Genomic DNA, 25629 nt, shown 5'->3' with positions numbered 1-25629 from the left:
GCTTGTGAAAGTTAAGCAAACAAGTGTGATTCTTCTGTCAGGCTAAGAATGCAACTCAATTAACAGATTTCCAAGCAACTTAAAATTCAGCTTTTCTCTGAGTATTATATTGGCTGTGGGTTTGCCATAAAGGGCTTTGATTATATTAAGGTTTGTTCCCTCCATACCCACTTTGGTAAGAGTTTATCATGAACGGATGTTGGATTTTGTCAAATGCTCTTTCTGCATCTATTGAGATGATCATGTGGTTTTTAACTTTTGTTAATGTGGTGTATGACGTTGATTTGTGTATGTTGAACCATCTTTGTGAATTTGGGATAAATCCCACTTGGTCGTGGTGTATGATCTTTTTTTTTTTTTTTTTTTTTTTAATATGTGAATTCAGATGGCTAAAATGTTTGAGAACTTTTACATCCATATTCATCCAGGCTATTGGCCTATAGTTTGATTTTTGGTGGTATCTTTGTTTGGTTTTGATATTACAGTGATGGTGGCTTCATAGGTCTTTGGGAGTGTTCCTTCTTGAACCTTTTGAAAAAGTTCACGAAGAATGGGAATAAGTTATTTGCATGTTTAGTAGAATTCACCTGTGAAGCCATCTGGTCCTGGACATTTGTTTGTAGGGAGTGTTTTTATTACATACTCAGGATTTTTTGTTTTTGTTTTTTGTCTTTTTGCCATTTCTAGGGCAGCTCCCACATCATATGGAGGTTCCCAGGCTAGGGATCTAATCGGAGCTGTAGCCAGTGGCCCACACCAGAGCCACCACAATGCATGATCCGAGCAGCATCTGTGACATACACCACAGCTCATGGCAATGCCAGATCCTTAACCCAGTGAGCAAGGCCAGGGATCAAACCCGCAACCTCATGGTTCCTAGTCAGATTCATTAACCACTGTGCCACAGTGGGAACCCCCACCATACTCAGTTCCACTTTTAGTGATCAGTCTGTTGAATTGACCTATTTCTTCTTGATTCAGTTGTGGCAGATTTTGAGTCTCTCGGAAGTTGTCCATTTCTTCTGGGTTGTCAAATTTGTTGGCATTTAATTGTTCATAGTATTTACTTATGGTTTTTTGCAGCTATGTAGTATCCATTGAGATTTCTCCTTTTTCATTTCTTATTTTGTTTGTTATTTTCCTCCTCTTTTTGGCAAGTCTGGCCAGAGGTGTGTCAATCTTGTTTACCCTTTCAAAGAACCAGCTCTTGGTTGTATTCATTTTTTTTTTCTATTGTTTTTTGAATCTCTATGAAATTGATTTCCTCTCTGATCTTTATGATTTTCTTTATGATTTTATTTCCTTTATGATTTCCTTCCTTCTGGTGACTTTAAGTTTTGTTTGTTCATCTTTTTCTCATTCTTTAAGGTGGTGGGTTGTCCATTTGAGATTTTTCTTTTCTGAGCAAAACCTGTGTTGCTGTGAACTTCCCTCTAAGAACTGCTTTTGCAGCATACCATAGATTTTAAATGATTGTGTTTATCATTTATCTTGAGGTGTTTTTTAATTGCCCTTTTGATTTGCTCATTGACCTATTGGTTTTTTAGTAGCATGTTGTTTAGTTTCCACGTAGTAGTCATTTTTTTCTCATTTCTTTCCCTGTGGGTGATTTCTAGTTTCATGTCATTGTGGTCAGAGAAGTTGCTTGAAGTAATTTCTATACTCTTAAATTTGTTGAGGTTAGTTTTGTGCCCCAGTATGTGCTCAGTCCTTGAAAATATTCCATGTGCACTCGTAAAGAATGTATATTCTGATTTTTCTGGATGTAATGTCCTGAAAATGTCAATGAAGTCTTAACTTTTTTCTTGTGTCATTTAGCATCACTTCTGCCATATTGATTTCTGTCTAGAGGATCTGTCCATTGATGCGAGTGGGTTTTTAAAGTCTATTACTATTATCTTCCATCAGTATCTCCTTTCATGTCTGTTAGTATTTGCTGTATGTATTTGGGTACTTTTATGTTAGGGGCATATATATTGACAAGTATAATAGCCTCTTCTTGAACGGATCCTTTTATCATTAAATTGTATCCCTCTCTGTCTTTCTTTATGGCCTTTGTTTTACAGTCTATTTTGTCTGATATGAATATTATAACTCCTGCTTTCCTGTCTTTTCCATTCTCATGAAATAACTTTTTCCATCCCCTCGCTTTGAATTTGTGTGTCTTTTGCCCTAAGTTGAGTTCTCTTGTAGACAGCAAGCATATTGTAGGCTCTTGCTTTTTTATACAATTTGCCACTCTGTCTTTTGATTGGAGCATTAAACCCATTGACATTTAGGGTAATTATTGATAAATATGTATTTATTTCCATTTTAAACCTTGTTTTCTAGTTGAGTCTATGTTTCTCTTTGGTTCCCCTTTTTTTTCGGTTGATTTCCTCTTATTTTATGCTTGTGTTATCTTCGCGTTTTGAGTTTTTGTGGATGTAATCTATGGTTTTGTTTTGTGGTAGTCTTGTTTTTCAAGTATGTTAACTCCTTCCTATATCACCTCAAACTCGTTCTGAAAGAGTGAATTTTCTTATTTCCTTCCCCATATTTTGTGAGTTTTGAAGTCCTTTTTTAACATCTTTGTTTATCCTTTTGCTGTTCCTTGTGTTTGTTGTTTTTACAATAGTTTTTAAATTTTTTTATTTATCCTTCTATTTTAAATGATATTCTTGCTGGGTGGAGTATTCTAGGCTGCAGAATTTTCCCTTTTAGAACTTTGTATCTTGCCACTCTCTGCTGGCATGTAGTATTTCTGTAGAGAAATCAGCCTATAGCCTTATGGGGTCTCCTTAAAATAACTCTGTGCCTGAGTGGTGGAGAGCCACGCCCACCTCTAGTCTGAGGTGACTGCTGTGGTTTGCCCCCGACACTGCCTATAGACCAAGCACAAGTGGTGCTGCTATGCACTTAGTCCCCCTGCTGCCTGTGGCCTGGGCAAGTGGTGCCTTGCCACCAGTAGCTTGTGCTAGAGGCATCCTGCCCTCTGAGAGTCTGTGTGTGTGCAGGGAAAGATAGTCCTATGGCCGTCTGTCCTTTGTCCTCTCACCAACAGGGGTTCCTGGCTTCTCCTGTGGGTCCAGACCTCCTCCCAGGTTCCCTCGGCTGTGGTGCTTGGCTCCCAAGCCTATGGTGCACCGCTCCCTAGCCTCTCAGGCTGTCTCAACACAGCCAACCCTAGTCTTCTCCCTGGAACTGACCTCCAAAGCCTGAGTCTCAGCACAGCCCCCGGCAGAGGGACTCAGGTTGTGGGTGTCCAGGCAAAGTAGTACAGATGGTCTGTGTGGCTCTCAGTCTGGTTTGCCCTCCTCAGTTCAGCTGCTGTGCCCTTCTCTGTGACTTTGAGGTCCCTCCATCTTGGCTGATAACCCCATTGGTTAGGTGATTTCCTAGGATGTGTATTTCTTTCCTCTTTAATAGCTCTCTCTCTCAGGAGTGCTAGTTCTGTCCTTGACCTTTTATATCTTTTTTTTTTCTTTCCTTTTATTGTACTCGGGTGGAAGGTTTCTTGCTATTTTTGGAGGTTTAAGGTCTTCCACCAGCACTGAGTAGATGTTCTGTGCAAACCATTCTACATGCAGATGTGTGTTTTTTTATGTGTTTGTGGGAAAAGGTGAATACCACATCTTTGTCCTCCTCCACCATCTTGATCCTTCTTCCAAAATACTCCAATTTTATGGCTTATCTTTTTTCCCTATGTTTGAATAGTATTTTTAATTTAAAGTAGTTGAATTTATCATGAATCTCCTCCAGTGCTTACGCTTTCGGTGTTTTGCTTTAAGAAACTTTCTGGGCTTGGCCAGGATGGGGGCTAGGTGAACATGGTCAAAAGGTACAAACTTAGATTTGTAAGTTTATACATTCTAGGGATGTAAACAGCCTGGTGGCTCTAGTTCACAATACTCTATATATGTTTGGAAGTTACTTAGAGGGTAGACTATATGTCATTTAGTATGTCAATTATACATCAGTAACTGTTCAGAATATATGTATAAAGATGTTCATTATGCACTTATTTACAGTAGCCCCAAATGGAAACAACAAAATGCTTAACAGTTGCTGGTGGGGGGAATGACTAAATAAAATGATAACATATTCATAAAATAGAATTATCATACAACCACTAAAATATTTTCAGAAGAAACTTAGTAACATGAGAAAAGGTCATGTTACAATGTAAATGTTTAAATAAAAGTAGAGAATTCAAAATTATAGATAAGTATGCTCCTGATGATGTAAGTTAAAATATAATGGAAACAAAATGGGAAGAAAAATGTTGCTTAACACCTGTTGTTCATTGGGTCTATGGCATCTTACCACCTGTATTCAACTTTTGTTCTTGTCTTATATTCAACTAGTTTTCACTTGAATATAAAATATGTTAAAGGGAAAGGAACTGCTATTTTTTTTTTTTTTTTTTTTTTTTTGGCTATCCTGGCAGGCTTACCATAAAATTTTGGAGCATTGTATTATTGATTCTAATGAAAGTCTATATATATTTTTTTTCTTCTTTTTTTAACTTTTATTTATTTATTTTTTGACCATATACTATTTTTTAAATTTATTTTTTGTTCTTTTTTTTTAATTTATCACATCTGTAGTTGTATAATGGAGGGTAGATCTTAAAAGTCCATCAGCAGATGATTGGATTAGGAAGATGTGGTATATATATACACAATGGAATACTACTCAGCCATAAAAAAGAATGACATAATGCCATTTGCAGCAACATGGATGGAACTAGAGAATCTCATACTGAGTGAAATGAGTCAGAAAGACAAAGACAAATGCCATATGATATCACTTAGAACTGGAATCTAATATCCAGCACAAGTGAACATCTCCACAGAAAAGAAAATCATGGACTTGGAAAATAGACTTGTGGCTGCCCAATGGGAGAGGGAGGGAGTGGAGGGATCGGGAGCTTGGGGTTATCAGATACAACTTAGAATAGATTTACAAGGAGATCCTGCTGAGTAACATTGAGATCTATGTCTAGATACTCATGTTGCAACAGAACAAAGGGTGGGGGGAAAAATGCATACATGTAAGGATAACTTGATCCCCTTGCTGTACAGTGGGGAAAAAAAAATAAATTTTTTTTAAAAAGTTCTCATCATAAGAAAAATTGTAACTGTTAGGTGATGGATATTAAACGTTCTGTGCTGATAATTTGTCAAGATACACATAAATCATTATGTTGGGCACCTTGAATGTATGCAGTGTTGTCAGTTATATCTCAAATAAGGAGTGGGGTGGAGGAAGGGAAAGAAACTTTTCCATACCCAGAGAGCATAAAGATAATTTCCGTTATTACCTTACAAAAGCTTAATGATTTTTCTTTGATTAGGTCCTTAATCCTCTTGAAGCAGGTTTATTGTACAGTGTGAGGTAATTGAGACATGAAAATAATCACTTTTCCTAACAACATTTATTGAAAAGGCCCATTTTTCCCCTCATTGATCTTCAGTATCACCTCGTCAAGTATCATTATATTTGAAGCATCCATCTGCTCTCTATCCTGTGTTAATGGTCTCTTGTGTGTCCTTTTTGTATGTGTGTTCTTACGTCAGTCCTATACTTTCATAATATGACAAAGCAGGGAATTTGATAGGTACTGCATTAAATCTAATCCATCAATGTGATTTCTCGCCATTTATTTACGTCTTCAGTATGATTTTGTTTATTAGGTTGAACCATGAAGTGTTCTTGTAGATTGAAAATAATTGAGAATTTCTCTGACTCAGAAGATTAATGATCAATTTTTAAATTTTGGCTGCACCCGTGGCATGTGGAAATCTTGAACCAAGAATGGAACCCACACCACCGTTGCAGTCTGCACCACAGCTATGGCAAGGCTAGATCCCTAACCTGTGCCACAAGGGAACTTCTGCTTGTTTCTGTTTTTAATTTGTGAGTACCAAAGAGTGAATATGCTTAAACTTGTTGCCTAATTCTGGTTATCAAATTCTATTTTTAGCTTGTCATCTTCTATTTGAGCTTTGAAGAAAATTCAAAACGAAAGTTTAAGGTTTAAATGAAATTTTCAAGACCCTTGGCCTACTTCCTCAGTTATTAAAGCTGCCAAAGTTGCTTTTTATATTGTTTTCTCTCTCCATTTTTGACTGCCCTGTGGCATTAGGGAGTCAGACATGAGCCGCAGTTGCCAACCTACACTGCAGCTGTGCCAATGCCAGATCCTTTAACCAACTGTACCAGGCCAGAGATCGAATGTACATCCTGGTGCTGCAGAGATGCCACCAATCCCCTTGCACCCCATTGGGAACTCAAGTTGCATTTTTTTTTTTTTTTTTTTTTTTTTACTATATGTTTGTAGTCACATCTCCCGCAGGCTCTTTCTTCCCTTTTCTACTTTTCAAAGTCAAATGTGATTACATTGAGACTATCTGGTTAATCCTTTTTCAAGGTATTAATTTTAATTATGTCTAAGTCCTTTTTGCTATGTAAGGTAAAGTATTCACAGGTTCCTAGACCTAGGACATGAACATCTTGAGGGCCTATTATGTTCCCATTACCACTGGAATGTTAATGTTTCGACTTTTTGTTTGCTGCTGTGTGTGAGGCCCTGTTCTAAGCAGTAGTTAAAGTTAGATATTCAACAATACTAAATAATCAAAATATATTATTTCATAGAATTTAAAATAACAGTTCTCCACACGTTAATATTTCTGAAATTAAGGATATATCTTAAAATTGCTATTGGATTGACTAAAGTTGAATTCTTTCAGGGATTTGAGTTTGCTTCTTGTAGTCACCTTGGAGTGTCATCTAATGTGGAGTTAGATTTTCTGCTTGAGCTTTTCTAGACCACACAGGTAGTATGAATTGATACCTGCAACCATGCATGATTCATACCTTGTGGTTCAACTCTCAGGAGGTACTTTTTTCCTTATACCCAGCAATAATAGTGAAACAGGCATTTTTTTTTAACGTGTCTGCAAGGTGGTTTATTTCTCATTTATCTGTAACATGAGCAGAGTTCCTTGTCATTCTAGCTTTATTTAAGGGTCCTTTTTGTAGACACCTCATCTTGAGCTGTTTTCTTTCTTGGAGTTTCATAAAATAACACATTGTATATTTGTTGCCTTCCCTTTGGTATTCCATCTTTATTTGAGGTTTCCTCTTGACTCACTGCAGGCCAGTTTCTTTTTTGGTAATACATAAAAAAATGCATTTTACAGTTGTTGGTAAATTACATTTCAGTGTAGTATAGTGTTTCCCAAAGGAATGAATTGACTATTTACATGTTTGTGATCTGTGGCTTTATCGGTTTTGTGCAGAAGAAATGAATGTTGGTAAACCTTGAACTAAAATGATAAATGAGGAGTTCCCATCATGGCTCAGTGGTTAATGAACCCGACTGGGAACCATGAGGTTGCGGGTTCGGTCCCTGCCCTTGCTCAGTGGGTTAACGATCCGGCGTTGCCGTGAGCTGTGGTGTGGGTTGCAGACATGGCTTGGATCCCGCGTTGCTGTGGCTCTGGCGTGGGCTTGGCAGCTACATCTCCAATTCGATCCCTAGCCTGGGAACTTCCATGTGCCGTGGGTGCGGCCCTAGAAAAGCCAAATAAATAAATAAATAAATAAAAATGATAAATGAGTGGAAAAGTGATTTAAGTTTAAGCTTAAGCTATCTGGTTTTGTAGCACTCTTATTCAGACTTACTCTACTCAGACTACTACTGATGTGCTTTCTGTCATATTAGATCTTAGCTGCCATAGTTTTTCTTTTTAATTTCTTAAGTATAGTTGATTTACACTGTTTTGCCAATTTCTGCTGTATAGCACAGTTACCCAGTTGTACATACATTGTTTTTCTCACATTATTGTCCATCATGTTTCATCACAAGTGATTAGATACAGTTCCCTGGCCTATACAACAGGATCTCATTGCTTATCCACTCAAAATACTATAGTTTGCATCCACTAACCCCAAACTCCCAGTCCATCCTGCTCCCTCTCCCTCCCCCTTGGCAAGCACAAGTCTGTTCTCCATGTCCCTGAATTTGTTTCTTTTCTGTAGATAGGTTCATTTGCACCATGTATTAGATTCCAGATAAAAGTGATATCATAGAGTATTTGTCTTTTTCTGACTGACTTTGCTTAGTATGAGACTGTCTAGTTCATCCATGTTGCTGCAAATGGCATTATGTTGTTTCTTTTTACTGCAAATGGCATTATTTTGTTTCTTTTTATGGCTGAGTAGTATTCCATTGTATATATATGTACCACATCTGTATCCATTCATCTGTGGGCAGACATTTAGGTTGTTTTCATGTCTTTGCTATTGTGAATAGTGTCACGGTGAACGTAGGGGTGCACATAGCTTTTTCAATTAAAGTTTTTTGGGTTTTTTGGGGTTTTTGTTTTTTGTTTGTTTTGTTTTGTCTTTTGTCATTTTAGGGATGCACCTGCAGCACATGGAGGTTCCCAGGCTAGGGGTCTAATCAGAGCTACACCTGCAGGCCTACGCCACAGCCACAGCAACGCCAGATCCAAGCTACATCTGCAACCTACATCACAGCTCATGGCAACACTGGATCCTTAACCCACTAAGCAAGGCTAGGGATCGAACCTGCAGCCTCATGGTTTGTAGTCAAATTCATTTCTGCTGCTCCACCATGGGAACTCCCTTAATTAAAGTTTTGTTTGGATATATGCCCAAGAGTGGGATGGCTGGATCATATAGTAATTCTATATTTAGTTTTCTGAGGAACCTTCATACTCTTGTTTCTATAGTGGTTGTACCAATTTAAATTCCACCAACAGTGTAGGAGGGTTCCCTTTTCTATACACCCTCTCCAGCATTTATTTGTAGACTTACTAATGATGGCCATTCTGACTGGTATGAGGTGGTACCTCATTGTAGATCTGACTTGCATTTCTGTAATAGTTAGTAATATAAAGCATTTTTTCAGGTGCCTTTTGGCCATCTGTATGTCTTGTTTAGGGAAATGTCTGTTCAGGTCTTCTGCCCATTTTTCTGTTGGGTTGTTGGTTTTTTTTTGCAGTTGAGTTGTTTGAATTTTTGGGAGATAAAGCCCTTGTCAGTTGCATTGTTTGAAAGTACTTTTCTCCCATTCCATAGGCTGTCTTTTTGGGTTTTTTAATGGTTTCCTTTGCTATGCAAAAGCTTGTAAGTTTGATTAGGTCCCATTGGTTTATTTTCATTTCTATTGCCTGAGGAGACTGACCTAAGGAAAGATGTGTACAGTTGATGTCATAGAATGTTCTCTTCTAGCAGTTTTATGGTATCTTGTTTTATGTTGAAGTCTTTAAGCCATTTAGAATTTATTTTTGTGCATGGCGTAAGGGCGTGTTCTAATTTCATTGATTTATGTGTATTAGCTGCCATAGTTGTGAATGCCTCTCCAAAAATAACTTAAAAGGTGAGTTTTTTGGAACTCTATGGCCATGATCTAGCAAACCTAAGCAAAATTATACCCTATAAAGATTTAAGAAAATCATAAAAACAAGCAAAAAAAAAAAGTATTGATGTCAAAATCATACAAAATTAGAAGAAAAAGAAAAAAATACGTACGGAACCAGGATTACACCCTTCCAAGGAAAACATCTCAGAAATACATGCATGAGTCAAGAAAAGGTGAGCCAAGGAGTTCCCATCATGGCGCAGCAGAAACAAATCTGACTAGGAACCAGGAGATTGTGGGTTCGCTGGCCTCTCTCAGCAGGTTAAAGATCTGGCGTTGCCATGAGCTATGGTGTAGGTCACAGACACAGCTTGGATCTGGCATGGCTGTGGCATAGGCCAGCAGCTCTAGCTCCAATTAGACCCTAGCCTGGGAACCTCCATGTGCCACGGGTGCAGCCCTCAAAAAGCAAAAAAAAAAAAAAGAAGGAAAAAAAGTGAGCCAAGAATTTTAAGCCTAGCAAAACCGTCCTTCAGTATTAAGGCTGGAGACAAACTGTCATTAACTTGAAAGAACTACGGGAGGTATTGTTCTCATGTACCCTTCCTGGGTAATCTTGTAGAGAACTAACTTCATACTATTAAGATGACTGAAGGAAATTTGACATAAAGAGTGGTGATACACATTGAAAATATTTCTGCATTTAGAACTAGAAGTCAAGGAGGTACTTAAAGGAGAAAGTATAGTATGTAATGGTTTTATGACTCTGGATATATTTCTGCAGTATCTTACAGTTTATACGAAGAAATTTTAAAATATTTTCAGTAATAATGACAACCGGTGAAAATGTCTTATGTGTAATGTGGGATAAAGCAAAGAAGTATTTATAGCATTCTAATTTAGGTATCCCTGGTTTCTTTGAGAATAGGATTTTCTGATTGGATCGGGGAAAAACATATATAAATTGCTTTTGGAAAGAAAACTTGTTGGTTGTAAATTTGTACAGAAAGTGTATGAACTCAATGAGGTATCTTGTACATGTTTTAACAGTATGCCTAAATTTTGTAGCTCTTTTTCTTTGGAAAAGCCTGGAATAATGATCAGTCTGATTTCAGTAAGTTTTTCTAGTGCCTAAATTGTGGTCTTTAAGTGACTATTTCCACCTAAAAGAAAACAGGCTTTCTTGGGGGTAGGACTCCAGGCTGGGGGCAGAAAATGTACAAGATGAACTAAGAACATCTTGTATTGCAGAAAATAGGAAGCCCACAAAGACTGTTAAACTCTTGTATGAAAATTGCGAGAATCTGCTGGAAGATCCCATTGGCCAAAGATGAGACAGTTTGAACATCAATAAGGAAAATAACTAGAGTAGACTGAATAAACTCTAATGAACTCTAATACATGAACTCCAAGTAATAGAGAAACTGAAACTCTTCACCTACATGGGATCATGGGATGTTAGAAAACCTTTTTGTTTGGTGTCTTTTGTTTGATTGTTTTTTGTTTTTAAGGGCCACACCTGCAGCATCTGGAAGTTCCCAGGCTAGGGGCCCAATTGGAGCTGCAGCTGCTGGCCTACACTGCGTCTTGTGGCAATGCTGGATCCTTACTTAACCCACTAAGCTGGCCAGGGATGAAACCTGCCTCCTCACAAGACTAGATTGGGTTCTTTAATCACTGAGCCACAATGGGATTTCCAGAACTGTATCTTTTGATACAAAAGTACTTAATCTACATTTGTTAAATGAGCTATACCACTGAGTCAACAAATAATTGTTGGGATCAGGTTTCTCTTTATAGAATTATTCCAGAAAAAAAGTGAAAAGGGAGTGATAGAACTGGAGTATCAACTTTTTCCAATTCCCAGTGAATTAATCTAGGCAGTGATCATCTTATGGCTACTGTCATCATAGAAAAAGACAACTGAATATCTAGGTCCTTACTGATGAAAATAGACCTATAGATGGTTTTACCCCCAAAAAACGAACCTATATTTGATGAAACATTTAGAATAAGAGTGGTTTTCTTCTATCAAGAGCCAGATAGTAAATGGCCACCAGATGGTCTCTGTCACAACTCAACTCTGCTACTGTAGCACTAAACCAGCCATGAAGAATACAAAAACAAATAGGCATAGCCATGTTCCAGTAAAACTTTATTTACAGAAACAGGCAGCAAACCAAGGTTTTTGACCTTTACTCCAGATCCAACTGCTAATTTACTGGAAATACAAAGGACAGAAAAAACTACTTAAAGTACACTGTGGGAATGCAAATATCAAAATTAATACTCTGGGAAACTATAGAACAAATGATGGGGATTCTTAAACTGTGAGGAAGAAGACTGGGGGGGAATTTAGTTTTGAAACAACTGTATCATACGCTAAAGGCCTATAGGTGACGAGATGGAAGAAAATTAAATAAAACTTGGGAGGGATGAAGAGGTTGTGACTGGAGGGAGCACATCAAGTGCTGAGGTAGTTGGCAGTCTTATCTCCTGTTGTTGTTAGTGATTACATTTATCTATGCAGTTTCCTGCATTTGTTTTTGACATAAAAAGTTAAAAAGTGGAAGAATTTTTTTTTTTTAATTTTTTTTTTTTTGTCTTTTGTCTTTTTGTCTTTTGTTGTTGTTGTTGTTGTTGTTGTTGTTGCTATTTCTTGGGCCGCTCCCGCGGCATATGGAGGTTCCCAGGCTAGGGGTTGAATCGGAGCTGTACCCACCGGCCTACGCCAGAGGCACAGCAACACAGGATCCGAGCCGCGTCTGCAACCTACACCACAGCTCACGGCAACGCCAGATCGTTAACCCACTGAGCAAGGGCAGGGACCGAACCCGCAACCTCATGGTTCCTAGTCGGATTCGTTAACCACTGCGCCACGACGGGAACTCCAAAAAAAAAAGTGGAAGAATTTTAAGTCACAAAGCAAATGCTAACCAGAAAAACTAAAGGTACACTTTGGATACAAAATGCGTTAAGAAGATAAAAAGATCCTTAATCTGTATGTACCAAATAACACATCTCCAAAAATACCAAGCAAAAGTTTAAAAGACAGATTAAAAGGACAGTCATAGCAAGAGATTTTGAAGGATTTTGAAGCAGTATATGCAGTCAGCTGTTAATGTGTCTGTGAAAACTATGGCTTAGTATTTGAAAGACTTCTTTGTGATAAGAGGTCATCTCTTTACCCAGAAGCTTATTTATTAGACATATGTTTGTCTTTAATTGGGAGCATCATTTTACCTAGTCTTTAAGTTAAATTTACAGGATAGCTACCTTATCAGATAATTGAAGTCTTAACATTTTTTTCCCTAATATTAAAACTAAAATTAGACCTCACATATTAAAAACTAGACATTTCCTACTGCTGGAAACAATAACTCAGTGATGAGCATAGCCATAATTCCCATTTGTAAATAGTGTTCAGTGTGTTTCCAAACTGACTTTTAATTGTTTTAATCATTTAGATTTTGCTGGCAGAGGTTAACCTTTCTTCCTTTTTTAAACAGGGCTTCTGAAGGAAAATTAAATGACTGCCAGATAAGATTTGTAAATGAAATCTTCAAGATCGAGAAACCTGGAGCCCATCCTCTTTCATTGGCAGATGGAAAGTTTTTAAGTATGGGTTTTTCTTATGAGCTGAGACTGCGTGTATTGTTCATGATTAACATTTTAACTGCCAGGGAATAACTATTGAGGAATTATAAAACTTTTTAAGACCACCATTTTGATCTAAGAGTTATTTCGGTTTAATTTTTCTCAAATGATAAAATTTTTTTTCAAGGAAATAATTTCTCATTTTTGACATTTTATTGCCATTTTCTTGCTGTTTGCTGTATTTTAGAAACTATCAAAATAAAAAACGCACTTTGGTGTTGTGGCCATTTAAGATTAATTTTTAATTACTCTATTAGGGCCTAAGAAGAATAATGCTGGTTGAGCTCTGAATTTCTGGGAGGTAATGAATGACATTTATATAACTGTTAGACTTTTAGAATGCAGCCGTATCTCTTTGTTATATTTTACTGATTAATATCATACAGGTAGTTGGTAACAGAGGTAGGACTAGGTTCCAGGTCTTTTCATTCATGATGCAATTGCTATCTTTCCAAATAAATGAGTGTTTCAAACTCTTTGAATTCTGAGTTTTTTGGTGGAGAGCAATTCATCTCTTTATGCTGCATGTCAGTGTCTAGTATATTTCAGAAAAGAAATACTCAAGACTAAAGAGTCCTGCCCAATGTCTTCTTGACCACACTTGTTAGAATAAGACCTTGAACAGATCAAGACTTCCATGTTATTGCTCTAGGCCATACTCATTTTTTGAGTCTGCAATGCTAATTCATCTAGACTTAAGAACCTTCAGGCCTCCTGTGTGTGACTATTACCATGGTTAGATCCTAAGAATAAAGGTAACTGGATGAGTAAAGTCATTTAATGTGACTTGCTCTGGATAAAACAGCGTTTTTCTGTTCTTTCCCACCCAGTATATCTGCACATATATTCGTTGTTCTCCTCTGCCTAATAACTAATCATGTTAGAGTTACAATTTTGAACTTGGTGTGTAAAGAAACCATTTCAGAGCCACAGCCAGACTGCCATTGATTAGATTACTCACCAAACCAAAAATCTAAACATGGCTTTGGTATTTTAGGTCTGTGATATTTCATTTCTTATATGTTGTCACAGCTATGTTACAAATAGTAAAACAAAATAGTAACTGATTCATTAGCAAGAATAGGCAGAGTTAATCAGTCAGAAAGTTAGTACTGACGTCAGCAGCCTTTTTCTCCCCCCTCCCCCCCCTTGTAAAGTACTGTTCCCCATTTCCCTTCTTGCTTATCTAGCTCTTAGGTGGTAAGTTTCCTCACAGGTTGACTTTCTAACAAATGCACAAAATCAGAGTATAAAACTACATAAATTACAGAACTCCCAAGAGGTAGTCATTCTAACAGCATGTCATTCTAAACATTTTTCTGTATGTATATAATTCATCTTTGTGAATTTATAAAATTAATTTTGTTTCAGAAGTCTGTTCTGCAATTTCCTTTATGAATTCAATGTATTTGACTACCTCTGTATTATACCCTACAAATTTACCTTATTTTTCATAAATCGATCCAACTGTTGCTCTTTTGACATTTAAATTTAATTGTTGGTATTAGTGAGCATTACAATTAAATTTAATTGTTGGTATTAGTGAGCATTAGTAAGTTTTTTGTATATATATATATACTTTTAATTTTCATATATTGTATGTGCATATATATATATTTTAAGTGAATATTTTGGCAAAAGGTGTTTGGATTTGGATGAGGAAGGCTGAGGGTGGGGAGGGGTGTGTAAATGGAACCTCTTAATTGCCAGAGTTCTGAACCAAATAACAAGTAAGATTTAAAAAAAAAAAAAAAAAAAAACCGGAGTTCCCGACATGGCGCAGTGGTTAACGAATCCGACTAGGAATCATGAGGTTGCGGGTTCAATCCCTGCCCTTGCTCAGTGGGTTAACAATCCGGCGTGGCCCGTGAGCTGTGGTGTAGGTCACAGACGTGGCTTGGATCCTGCGCTGCTGTGGCTCTGGCATAGGCCGGTGGCTACAGCTCCGATTTGACCCCTAGCCTGGGAACCTCCATATGCCACGAGAGCAGCCCAAGAAATGGCAAAAAGACAAAAAAAAAAAAAACCCAACTGAGTTAGAAATGATACTTCTGGAGATGCCACTGTAGCACAGTGGGTTAAGAATCTAACTGCCTTGGCTCAGGTAGCTGCAGAGATGCAGTTTCAGTCCCTGGCCCATTGCAGTATGTTAAGGATCCAGCATTACCACAATTGCAGCATAGGTCTCAACTGAAGCTTAGATAGGCTCCTTGGCCTGGGAACTGCATATGATACATGGCAGCCAAAAAAAGAAAACAAAACAAACAAAAATGCCACTTCTATTACTAATATAGTGTGTTGGGTATATAGCTTATATGGGAGCCAAACTGGATTTGCTAACTCCTACTAGCCCTACCCCTTCTACTTCAGTCCAGTCAATGAAAGATTTGGACCTACAGAATAGATGGTATCTAGCAGTTTCATTTATTAAGTAGTTATGTTCTAAAAACTTTGAGTGTTATATTGCACTTGAAATTTTAGTATATCTCATGGTGTCCCAGTGAGTTCACTGTGTTATCCCTAGGCATTTTGATCCATGTTTGGGAAATTTTAAGGTACTACACTAGGATATTCCTATGGTTTTCTTTAAAAAAAGCTGTACGCTCTTTTATGTATTTTTCTTTATAAGATTCATAGACATAAAAGTGATTTTAAAACTGAGTTTGCTATAACTTTGTTCTTAATAGGGAAAAATGACCCTGAATGTAACGTTTGTGGTGGAGACTCAAATAAGAAATGTCGTACTTGTTCCTGTCATGTATGTGGTGGAAAACATGAACCCAACATGCAAGTTTTATGTGATGAATGTAACATGGCCTATCATATTTACTGCCTGAATCCACCTTTGGATAAGGTCCCTGAAGAGGAGTACTGGTATGATTATCAGGGGATTTTTGTTTCTACTCAGTTAAAAATTGAACGTGAAATAATGTATCTGAACTGACAAAAGTAGATTTCTAAAGATACGCAGTATGTATTAAAGTGCTTAAAATTGTTCAGCCAATGTTTACTTAGCATTGCTACCTTGATTCAGCTATTACAACAGCTTTTGAACCGGTCTCTAGCTCCATTTTTTAATCCCTCAAGTCCCTTTCCAATATGGAATTTGTTTTCTTTGTGAAATGCAAATTTGATAGTTACTTTGCTTCAGGGGCTTTATGTTACTATACGGGGCCCTCACAATATTTTTTTGTTGATTTCTCTCACTGTATCTCTTACCTGCTTTGCTCCTTTATTTTCCCAAATACTCCATACTCTACCCAGATTATGTCTTTAAGCTTCTTAAATAAGTCATATTCTCTTTGGGCTTAGACTTGTCATATTTTCTTCTTAGAAACATTTTCCTATTGGCTTAACTTCAGGATGATGTTCATTCTTTAGGTTTTCACTTAAAATATTTCATAAAATTGGGCTTTTATCTGAATATGATGAGGAATGCTTGTGAATGGTTGGCTTTACCCCCCAGTTATTTTAGAAGTACCTGTTAAATGTTTTATAATAAACTTACTAGTTAAGTGTTTCACCCAAACTAGACACTAATACAGTGCTTTACATGCATTACCATTTTTAAACCTATGAGTTCAATACCAGGCACAAAGGTCAGATATACTTGTCAAAATCTATAATTCTACTGAGTAGTGTTAGTTATGAAAAGAAATCATCAGGAAATAGGCTAGTGGAAAATGTGCAGAGTTAGTTTTAAAGAACTTAATATTAAGAGGTTTTTCTTTCTCAACTATGAGTTATGTTGCTAGCATGAAGGATTAAATTAGAGGGATGGCATATTGTACTTAGAAATACTAATATCACCATTGGGTAGCTGGTATTACTGTGAGGAAGAGATGGTTCCCCATTCCTTTGGTTTCTCCCCACCTGTTGGGAAAGTTGCTATTATGGCACAACAGAGGCAGAAGGAGGAGAAGGAAGAGGATACTACTTCTTCCTTGAACCCCCTGCCAGTACCTTGGATGGTCACACCCTGAGTTTTACCATCACCAGTATCTATATTTCCTCCAGAGCTTCATGTTCCTACTTTTTGTTTCTGTGTACAGGATATGTTCCTGCTTCTCTAAAATGCAAACCCTTCTTCCTGCTCTGAGTTCTGTTACCTTTTGCATCTTTAGGATCTTCACTCCTGTAGTTAATTCCTTTTCTGAGTTGCCATTACTGAGTCATTCTCATTAGTGTCTTAGAATCTCAAGAGTTTGACCTGTATCCCATTTCTCCCATTAGCTGCCTACTCCATTTCTCAGCTCTCTTCATGGCAGAGCTTCTCAGAACTATCTCCACTAATAACTTCCATTTTCTTTCCTTCTACTTAGACCCCAGCCCTCCACCATATATTGGCTTATGTGAGGCATACCATATTTTGTGTTGCCAAATGCAAGCATGTACTGCACAACGGCTAACTCTGTTTTTATAGGTTGTATGATACCATCTGATGTCATTTTCCCCCTACTTCACTGCCTTTCCTTCTTAGTCTCTTTTTTTTTTTTTTTCCTCATCGACCACATTTCAGAGTTTCCCAAAGCACTCTCCTCTTGTTTCCTCTTTTCATGGTTGCTCCCTCAAAGACCTCATGTACTCACGAGACTTAAAATGCCAAGTTCATGGTTTTGAAGTCAAATTTCCAGATCCAGTCTTCCTGAGCTTTTTATTTCCTATATTCAACTGTTTAACTAGTATCATAAAACCAGTGAGGCCAAATGGAGATCTTGATTTCCATGAGTATGTTCTCTAAAGTCCTGCACTTCACTCAATCTTTTTTTTTTTTTTTTTTTCTTTTTAGGGTCACACCTGTGACATATGGTGGTTCCCAAGCTAGGGGTTGAATCAGAGCTGGAGCTGCTGGCCTATGCCACAGCAACGCAGGATCCAAGCTTCATCTGCAACCTGTATCACAGCTCACAGCAACAATGCCAGATCCTTAACCCACTGAGCAAGGCCAGGGATCAAAACTGCATCCTCATGAATGCTAGTCAGGTGTGCTTCCGCTGAGCCATGATGGGAACTCCCATCAATTCTCATTAAATAATACTGTCACCTCATTTATTGAGGCCCAAAAAGCTAAACTTCATTTTGATTCCCTCTTCTCTGCCCTCACATACTCTATATCCAATAACATAGGAGCAAATCTTAATTTCCATCATGTTTGTCGACTCTCACCACCCAGTTCAAACCACCATCTCTATCCTGTACTGCATAACAAATACCTAACTAGTCTCTTTGCTTTCACATAGTCTACCAGTTATCCTTTTTGCCGTAGCAGCAGGATGATCCAAGTCCTTAATCAGGCTACTCAACTCTTCAAAGCCCCCTAATGTATATAAACCCTCGCCATCTATGACCAGGCTCCTGCCTGTTCTGTAAACTCATCACTTATCACTATCTAGTTAGTTTACTATCCATTTTATTCAGGAACTTCAGCTGTACCTGCATTCATGTTCTTTAGAGAATACCATTCCTTATGATGCCTTAGCACCTTTACACTTAATGTCTTTGTCTGCAGTGCCTTTCCTGGTTTCTTGATAGGACTGACTTCTCTGAACTCAGCTGGAACACCACCTCAGAAGCTTTAGCTCTTCTATCTAAAGACACATTACTATTTCTTTTAAAAAATTTTTTTGCTGGAATGTAATTGACTTCTAATCGCTATTTCCACACACATAACCTTGACATATTTCCTTTATAGTACTCAGCACATTCTGAAATAGTTTCATTGTATGTACTCGTTTTCCTTGACTATTTTGAGGACAAATATTAATCCCTACCCAGCCCAACAGCAGTATGTGGATTCTTAACAAACTGAATGAAGGGATGAATCCCAGAGATGACTTTAGGATGATAAAATTAAAAGACGGCTTTAGGTTACTCTGAGGGGTATATCTACATTCATATTGAGGTCCTTTTCTTCACCTGGAACTCCTTAACCTTAAATCTTTTCTACTTCTCCAGATGATGTTGTCTGGATATTTAACCTCTGCACTAATTTTCTCATCAGAGATAATACCTGCTTTAACCATAAGATCTTTGATAAAATTATAACCATAAAGATGAGCACATCTGGTAAAATACAGTCCTCCTTAGAGCAGATTAATATACAGAAGCCTCTTTGATTTCTAAATGAGTCAAGATTTTACTTGATAGTATTTATTACCTTATCACACATAGTTTTGCCTTGAATTTGTGTCTGTATCTCACTGCCCAATTAGTTTTCTCAGGGACTGAATTATTGACATGTCTTTCCTGTAGCACTAAATAAAGTATCTCAGAGTTCCCATGTGGTACAGTGGGTTAAGAATCCAGCTGCAGCAGCTCAGGTCACAGCTGCAGCTCTGATACAATCCCTGGCTCAGGAATTTCCATTTGCTGTAGGTTTAGCCTTAGGAAAAGAGTCATAACTAGGCTGTCAAAATTAAATAATGGGGATAGGTGTCATGTTCTTTGCTCTGTAGGCCACAAGGCATAGGTAATTATAAACTGGAAAATAGAGAAAAATCTAAGATTAATAGGGGCAGTGACCAGTTGATCTTTGGATATTCTCAAAGTTTCCATTCCTTGGTGACTTAAAAATAGCCCCATCTCAATCTATAGACATGGCTTTTCCCTTTGCAAGTGATCTAAGGTGTGTGTGTGTGTACACAGACAATACAGTAGGATGACCAACTACAAATATGCTAAAAGACAAGTATGGAGGATTAAGGTTAGGCTAGAGATAAGCAAATAGCCTTGAATCAGTATACTTTTTATAACAGAATTCTCAAGGTGAAAAGTATATAGGCTAATAATCAATTTCGATGAGGAGATATATCATTTGCATGGTTCAGTATTCAGTCTAAAGTCATCTATTTTTACTGCTTTTGTTTTAATGATTAAAAGCTTCCAATGAGTAATTTGTACTCTCAAAACTAGTGATGAGAGTTTATGGTGCTGTTAGAATTGGACTGACTTGTTTGCCTTTTGCACTGAATTTGAGAACTGGACACTAAAATCTTAAGTGCTCTAAAAGAACAAGTGGGTTTTTTGAGTCAGTTCAATCAAGTAAATATTTCGAAAAGTTTGATACTTAAGCACTAACAGAAACTCTGTAATATAAACCAAGTATTGTATCTTAAAACTTACTCTAACTTAGGCCATTATTTTACTGGCTTTAGTATGATAACAATATTCCTTTTTTTTCTTTATTTTTAAGGTATTGTCCTTCCTGTAAAACTGATTCTAGCGAAGTTGTAAAGGCTGGTGAAAGACTCAAGATGAGTAAAAAGAAAGCAAAGATGCCATCAGCTAGTACTGAAAGCCGGAGAGACTGGGGCAGGGTAAAGAAGGAAGTCTCCTTTTCTTCCTTGTTAGAATGTTTCTAACTCTAATGCAAGTTATAATGTTTAGATACCGGTAGTAGTAATGGTATAAATGATATTTTAAGTTTCTGGAATGTTAACATGTTAACAGTTTTTGTTAACAAAAAATACATGTCTTAACAAATAACTATTGATTAATCATATAAATAGTTAATTTGTCTTAAATTTATGTTAATCCTATAAATCGATATGTTAATCATATAAATTGTTGGGTTTTTATTTTAATCACATGTAAGGGAATTAAGGGATTTAAAATTTAACACAACTGATTTCTCAAACAGCTCGATCTGTGACTTGTAGGGAATGGCCTGTGTTGGTCGCACTAAAGAATGTACTATTGTTCCTTCTAATCATTACGGACCTATTCCTGGGATTCCTGTAGGATCAACTTGGAGATTTAGAGTTCAGGTATGTTTTAAATTGGCTTAGTTGAAAGGGTAAAATGGAGGATTGTAGCAGAATTAGTGTCTAGTGAGTTTAAGTGGACTAACCTAGGTAGTATGACATGGCATTCAGGTGTTAGAATGAAAAATTTCTTATAGGATGTATAAATCCTTCACCATAGCTTAATAGAGGAACATAGAACATACATCATGGAATTAGCCATCAGCTAAGCCTTTGCATCACTTTCATTTACTGTTTTGTGGTCATTATGGTAGTTGATGTTGTCATTAAAATTATTTCTCCATTTTTCTTGCCAAAAATTTAATATTGGAAATGTCTTATTTTTTTTGTTTGTTTGTTTGTTTGTTTTTCCTAGCCGTTTTTCCCAGCAGCGTATGGATGTTCCCACACTAGGGGTCAAATCAGAGCTGCAGCTGCTGGCCTATACCACAGCCGTGCGGGATCCAAGCTGCATCTGACCTACACCACAACTCATGGCAACACCAGATACATAACCCACTGAGCAAGGCCAGGAGTCAAACCCGAGTCCTCATGGGTACTAGTCAGGTTCGTTACCACTGAGCCACTACGGGAAATCCTTGAAACAAGTCTTTAAATTATGTAGTAAGTTCTCATGTAATGTCACTGAACTGCAGGGAAGCTCACGTCAGCTGTTTTCTTTGGGGACTTATCCTTGAGTGAATGTTAAGATACTGGTCAGAGAAAGTACCAGATAATCCAAGGATGAAATCCCTTCTCTTTTCCTCTTGAAGTCTCTATTGTATTTTTTCCTAATTTCTTCATTGGAAAGTTAACTTTACCAGTAGAGAAAATTTAATGTGGGGGGAAAAAAAAAAATCTTAGGATTCGGAACCTGAAGAGTTGAGTAGCCCTGGTTCTTGGACGTTATTTTAGAAACTACCCTCCTCTTTTCATTGCCATTTTCTGTTTCTAATAGACAGTCATTTTAAAATTATTTCTTCTAAATTTACCTCTTTATTTCTAAATAAATACTTTTGTCTTTTTATTTTGCTTTCATTAACCAAGCATTTAATTTAACATTCACACTATGTCCTCTTATCCTTGAGATAGTTAGAATTTTGACTAAATCAGTATTCAAGGCTTAAGTTACGATTTTGGATCTATAAGTACAGTTAAAATTTCTATATCAGAGTTCCATCTTTGTTCATTGGTTAACAAACCCAACTAGTATCCATGAGGACACGGGTTCAAATCCCTGGGCTTTCTTAGTGGGTTAAGGATCTGGCATTGCCGTGAGGTGTGGTGTAAGTTGCAGATGTGGCTCAGATCCCAAGGGGCTGGGGCTGGGGCTGGGGCCGACAGCTCTACCTCCAATTGGACCTATAGCCTGGGATCCTCCATATGCCGTAGGTGCGGCCCTTAAAAAACAAAAAGGAAAAAGGAAAAATTCTATAAATAAAGGCATACTTCATTTCACCATGCTCGGCTTTATTGCCTTCACAAATACTCTGTTTTACACATTGAAGGTTTTTGGCAGCTCTGTGTCAAGCAAGTCTATCAGCATCATTTTCCCAATAGCATTATTTTTTAATGTATTTAATTTTTTCGATGTAATGCTGTTATACACTTAATAGACTACAGTATAGTGTAAATATGACTTCTACGTGTGCCAGAAGACTATAAAATTTGCGTGACTTGCTGCATTGTTATGTTTACTTTATTGCAGTGATCTGGAACCAAAACTGCAATATCTCAGAGGTATTACTATACAATAATAAATAAATTACATTTATTTTTTTATACTATGTATTATCTCTAAATATATGAAATAAAATACAATAAAACACACTTAGGGCATTTTTTTTTCCTTTGTACATCCATACCTCTAGCATATGGAAGTTCCTGGGCTAAGGGTTCAATCAGAGTTGCACCTGCTAGCATATGCCACAGAGACAGCAACACCAGATCCAAGCCTTGTCTGTGACCTACACCACAGCTTGTGGCAATGCTGGATCCTTAACCTGCTGAGTGAGGCCAGGAATCAAATGTGCATACTCACAGAGACTATGTCGGGTTCTTAACCCACTGAGTCACAATGGGAGCTCCCACTTTGTACATTTTTAATTGCCTTTTTTTTTTTTTTTTTTTTTGGTAGGGGTTTTTTTGTTTGTTTTGCTTTGTTTTGGTATACCTACCACTCTTTCCCCAATTCTAAAAGCCCCACTAATATGATCTAAAATGAATCAGAGGCTGTTGGCCTGAGCAATAAGAAGGATGGATTTGCTGTTAAGGAAGTGGGGAAGATTTGGCAGATTTGTCATCAGAGATAGTGAGGGTGGGAATCAAGTGTCCTCTCTTCTAAAGTACCTGGTATTTCCATGGCCTAAATGCAGATTATTTTGCACTTAACAGCTTTTCATTGACTTCTAAAGTCCTCTTTCCCTAGCCCGCTATACAGGCTTAGATTTCAGCTTGATTTTTCTCTGCTAAGAACAGTTGTACGATAAATAAACTAATTAGAATATTTCTTTTAGGGAGTTTGAAGTACCTGAAGAAGTGACACTTAAGTGAGTCAGAATTGAAAATAATTGGGGGGAAAGTAGTAGGCCATTGAGGTAGAAGAATATCGCGAATAGCAGTTTCCATTGTGACTCAGTGGTTAACGAATCCGACTAGGAACCATGAGGTTGCAGGTTCGATCCCTGGCCTGAATCAGTGAGTTAAGGATCCAGCGTTGCTGTGAGCTGTGGTGTAGGTTGCATATGCGGCTTGGATCCTGTGTTGTTGTGGCTCTGGCATAGGCCGGCGGCTACAGCTCCAATTAGACCCCTAGCCTGGGAACCTCCATATGCTGAGGGTGCAGCCCTAGAAACGGCAAAAAAGACCAAGAAAATAATAATGTGAATAAATAAAAATGGTAATATGTTGAGTATCACTGAGTAGTTCTGGCTCAAATGTACAGGCTCCATAAGGAGAAGTTAGAGATGAGGCTAGGAGAGAAGAGAGGAGCCAGACTCAGTAGGTAATGTATAACACTTAACTTGGCCTTGATAAACTACTATAAAACACAGGCTCTTGAATATAAATAGCTAAAGCTAAGCAGTTGAAAATTAGAATCAGATTGGTTCTTAAAAGGATCATTCTGTTTGTGATGGGTGATAGGTTTGAAGGAACAAAACTGGAGGCCTTGAAAAAGGGTATACTGGAAGTATTTACCACTTAAACTAGGATTAAGCAGTGAAAGTAGAAACGGATGGATTTGAGAGACTGAATCAGCAGTACTTGTGACCAAATGAGTGAAGAGGACAGCACAATGAGACTAAAGTGACTCTTGCCTTTCTGACTTGGCTAGGGAACAGTGCCATAAGTGCTGTAATGAAAGACAAACAAGAAGAAAAATCTGGAGCACTGATAGTAAATTATTTTTTACTCAAATTGGTCTGGAATCACCAATATAGACATAGGATGATGGTTCTTTAATGGTTACTTTGAAACTCAAAATTCTAGGCTTGAGCAGTTTTCAGAGTCAGCAATATAGTACCTAAGGGATATATAGTTAGGGAGAGGTAAAAATCTTAACAGAATGTACAATTCGGGGCACATTCAGTTTTAGTGGGAGACTTTTAGGATCCAATAAAGTATGTGAAACCATTTTTTTAAGTGTACCTTCAACTGTTTGAAGGTATTTTGAGTCTCTCTTTATTTTATAGGTGAGCGAAGCAGGTGTCCATAGGCCCCATGTTGGTGGAATTCATGGTCGAAGTAATGATGGAGCTTATTCTCTTGTCCTGGCTGGAGGATTTGCAGATGAAGTAGTAAGTAATGATATAACCTTGTTCTTTAGAACCTGTCTTAGAGTTCCTGCTGTGGCACAGTAGATCATCTTGGGAGCACTGGGACACAGGTTCAATTCCCAGTCTAGCACAGTGGGTTAAGGATCCGGCGTTGCCACAGCTGCAGCTTAGGTTGCAACTACTGCTTGAATCTGATCCCTGGCTGGGAAACTCCATGTCTTGGAGCAGCCAAAAAAGAAAAAGGGGGGAAAAAAAAAAAAAAGTTTACAAAGGGAGTATAGAACCTGTCTTGATCATTCAAGAAAATGCAGAAACTTCATCCAGGATAAATTCCATCTCTTTTAGCATTGTTTTTATGTTGAAGTCTTTAATCTTTGCAAGTACCGATTTTTTAAATAAAACTAGTCTTTGTTTTTTGATCTTTTTGCCATTTCTTGGGCCGCTCCCGCGGCATATGGAGGTTCCCAGGCTAGGGGTCTAATTGGAACTGTAGCTGCCAGCCCACGCCAGAGCCACAGCAACTCGGGATCCAAGCCGCGTCTGCGACCTAGACCACAGCTCACGGCAACACCGGATCCTTAACACACTGAGCAAGGCCAGGGATCAAACCTGCAACCTTATGGTTCCTAGTCGGATTCGTTAACCACTGCGCCACGACGGGAACTCCAAAACTAGTCACGTTTTCTTTAATTTCTAAATTAAATTTTTTATTTAGAGATGATTGTAGATTGACCTGAAGCATTGGAATTACTGCAGAGATTTCTGTGCCCTTTACTCAATTTCTGCAAATGGTAACATTTTGTAAAAACTGTAGTCCAGTATCATAACCAGGATACTGACATTGATACATACAGGACACTGAACATTTCCCTTACCACAAGGATCCCTCATGTTGCCCTTTTTGAGCCACAAATACTATATCTGTTCACCCAACCCCCCTTAACCCCAGACAACCGCTAATCTGTTCTCATTTCTATAATTTTGTCACTTCAAAAATTTGGAGCTCCTGTCGTGGCTCAGCAGAAACAAATTTGACTAGTATCCATGAGAACACAGGTTCTATCCCTGGCCTCGA

At 37.7% G+C, this 25629-nt stretch overlaps 1 protein-coding gene across 3 annotated transcripts in view; it reads left to right on the top strand.

The window, feature by feature from the left end:
* UHRF2 (ubiquitin like with PHD and ring finger domains 2) overlaps positions 1 to 25629 on the top strand; it is a 77419-nt gene that overhangs the window by 37191 nt on the left and 14599 nt on the right. For all 3 annotated transcript variants that reach the window (XM_021063938.1, XM_021063942.1, XM_021063944.1), the window contains 5 exons: positions 12889 to 12998; positions 15724 to 15910; positions 20229 to 20352; positions 20695 to 20802; positions 24471 to 24575. In XM_021063938.1, coding sequence (XP_020919597.1) covers positions 12889 to 12998; positions 15724 to 15910; positions 20229 to 20352; positions 20695 to 20802; positions 24471 to 24575 — 634 coding nt within the window. The remainder of the gene's footprint in view (positions 1 to 12888; positions 12999 to 15723; positions 15911 to 20228; positions 20353 to 20694; positions 20803 to 24470; positions 24576 to 25629) is intronic.

Source organism: Sus scrofa, chromosome 1 (genome assembly GCF_000003025.6).
Source record: "Sus scrofa isolate TJ Tabasco breed Duroc chromosome 1, Sscrofa11.1, whole genome shotgun sequence".
Classification (NCBI taxonomy): domain Eukaryota; kingdom Metazoa; phylum Chordata; class Mammalia; order Artiodactyla; family Suidae; genus Sus; species Sus scrofa.
The sequence above is the reverse complement of the archived record's forward strand: the minus strand, read 5'-3'. Positions and strand labels throughout refer to the sequence as shown.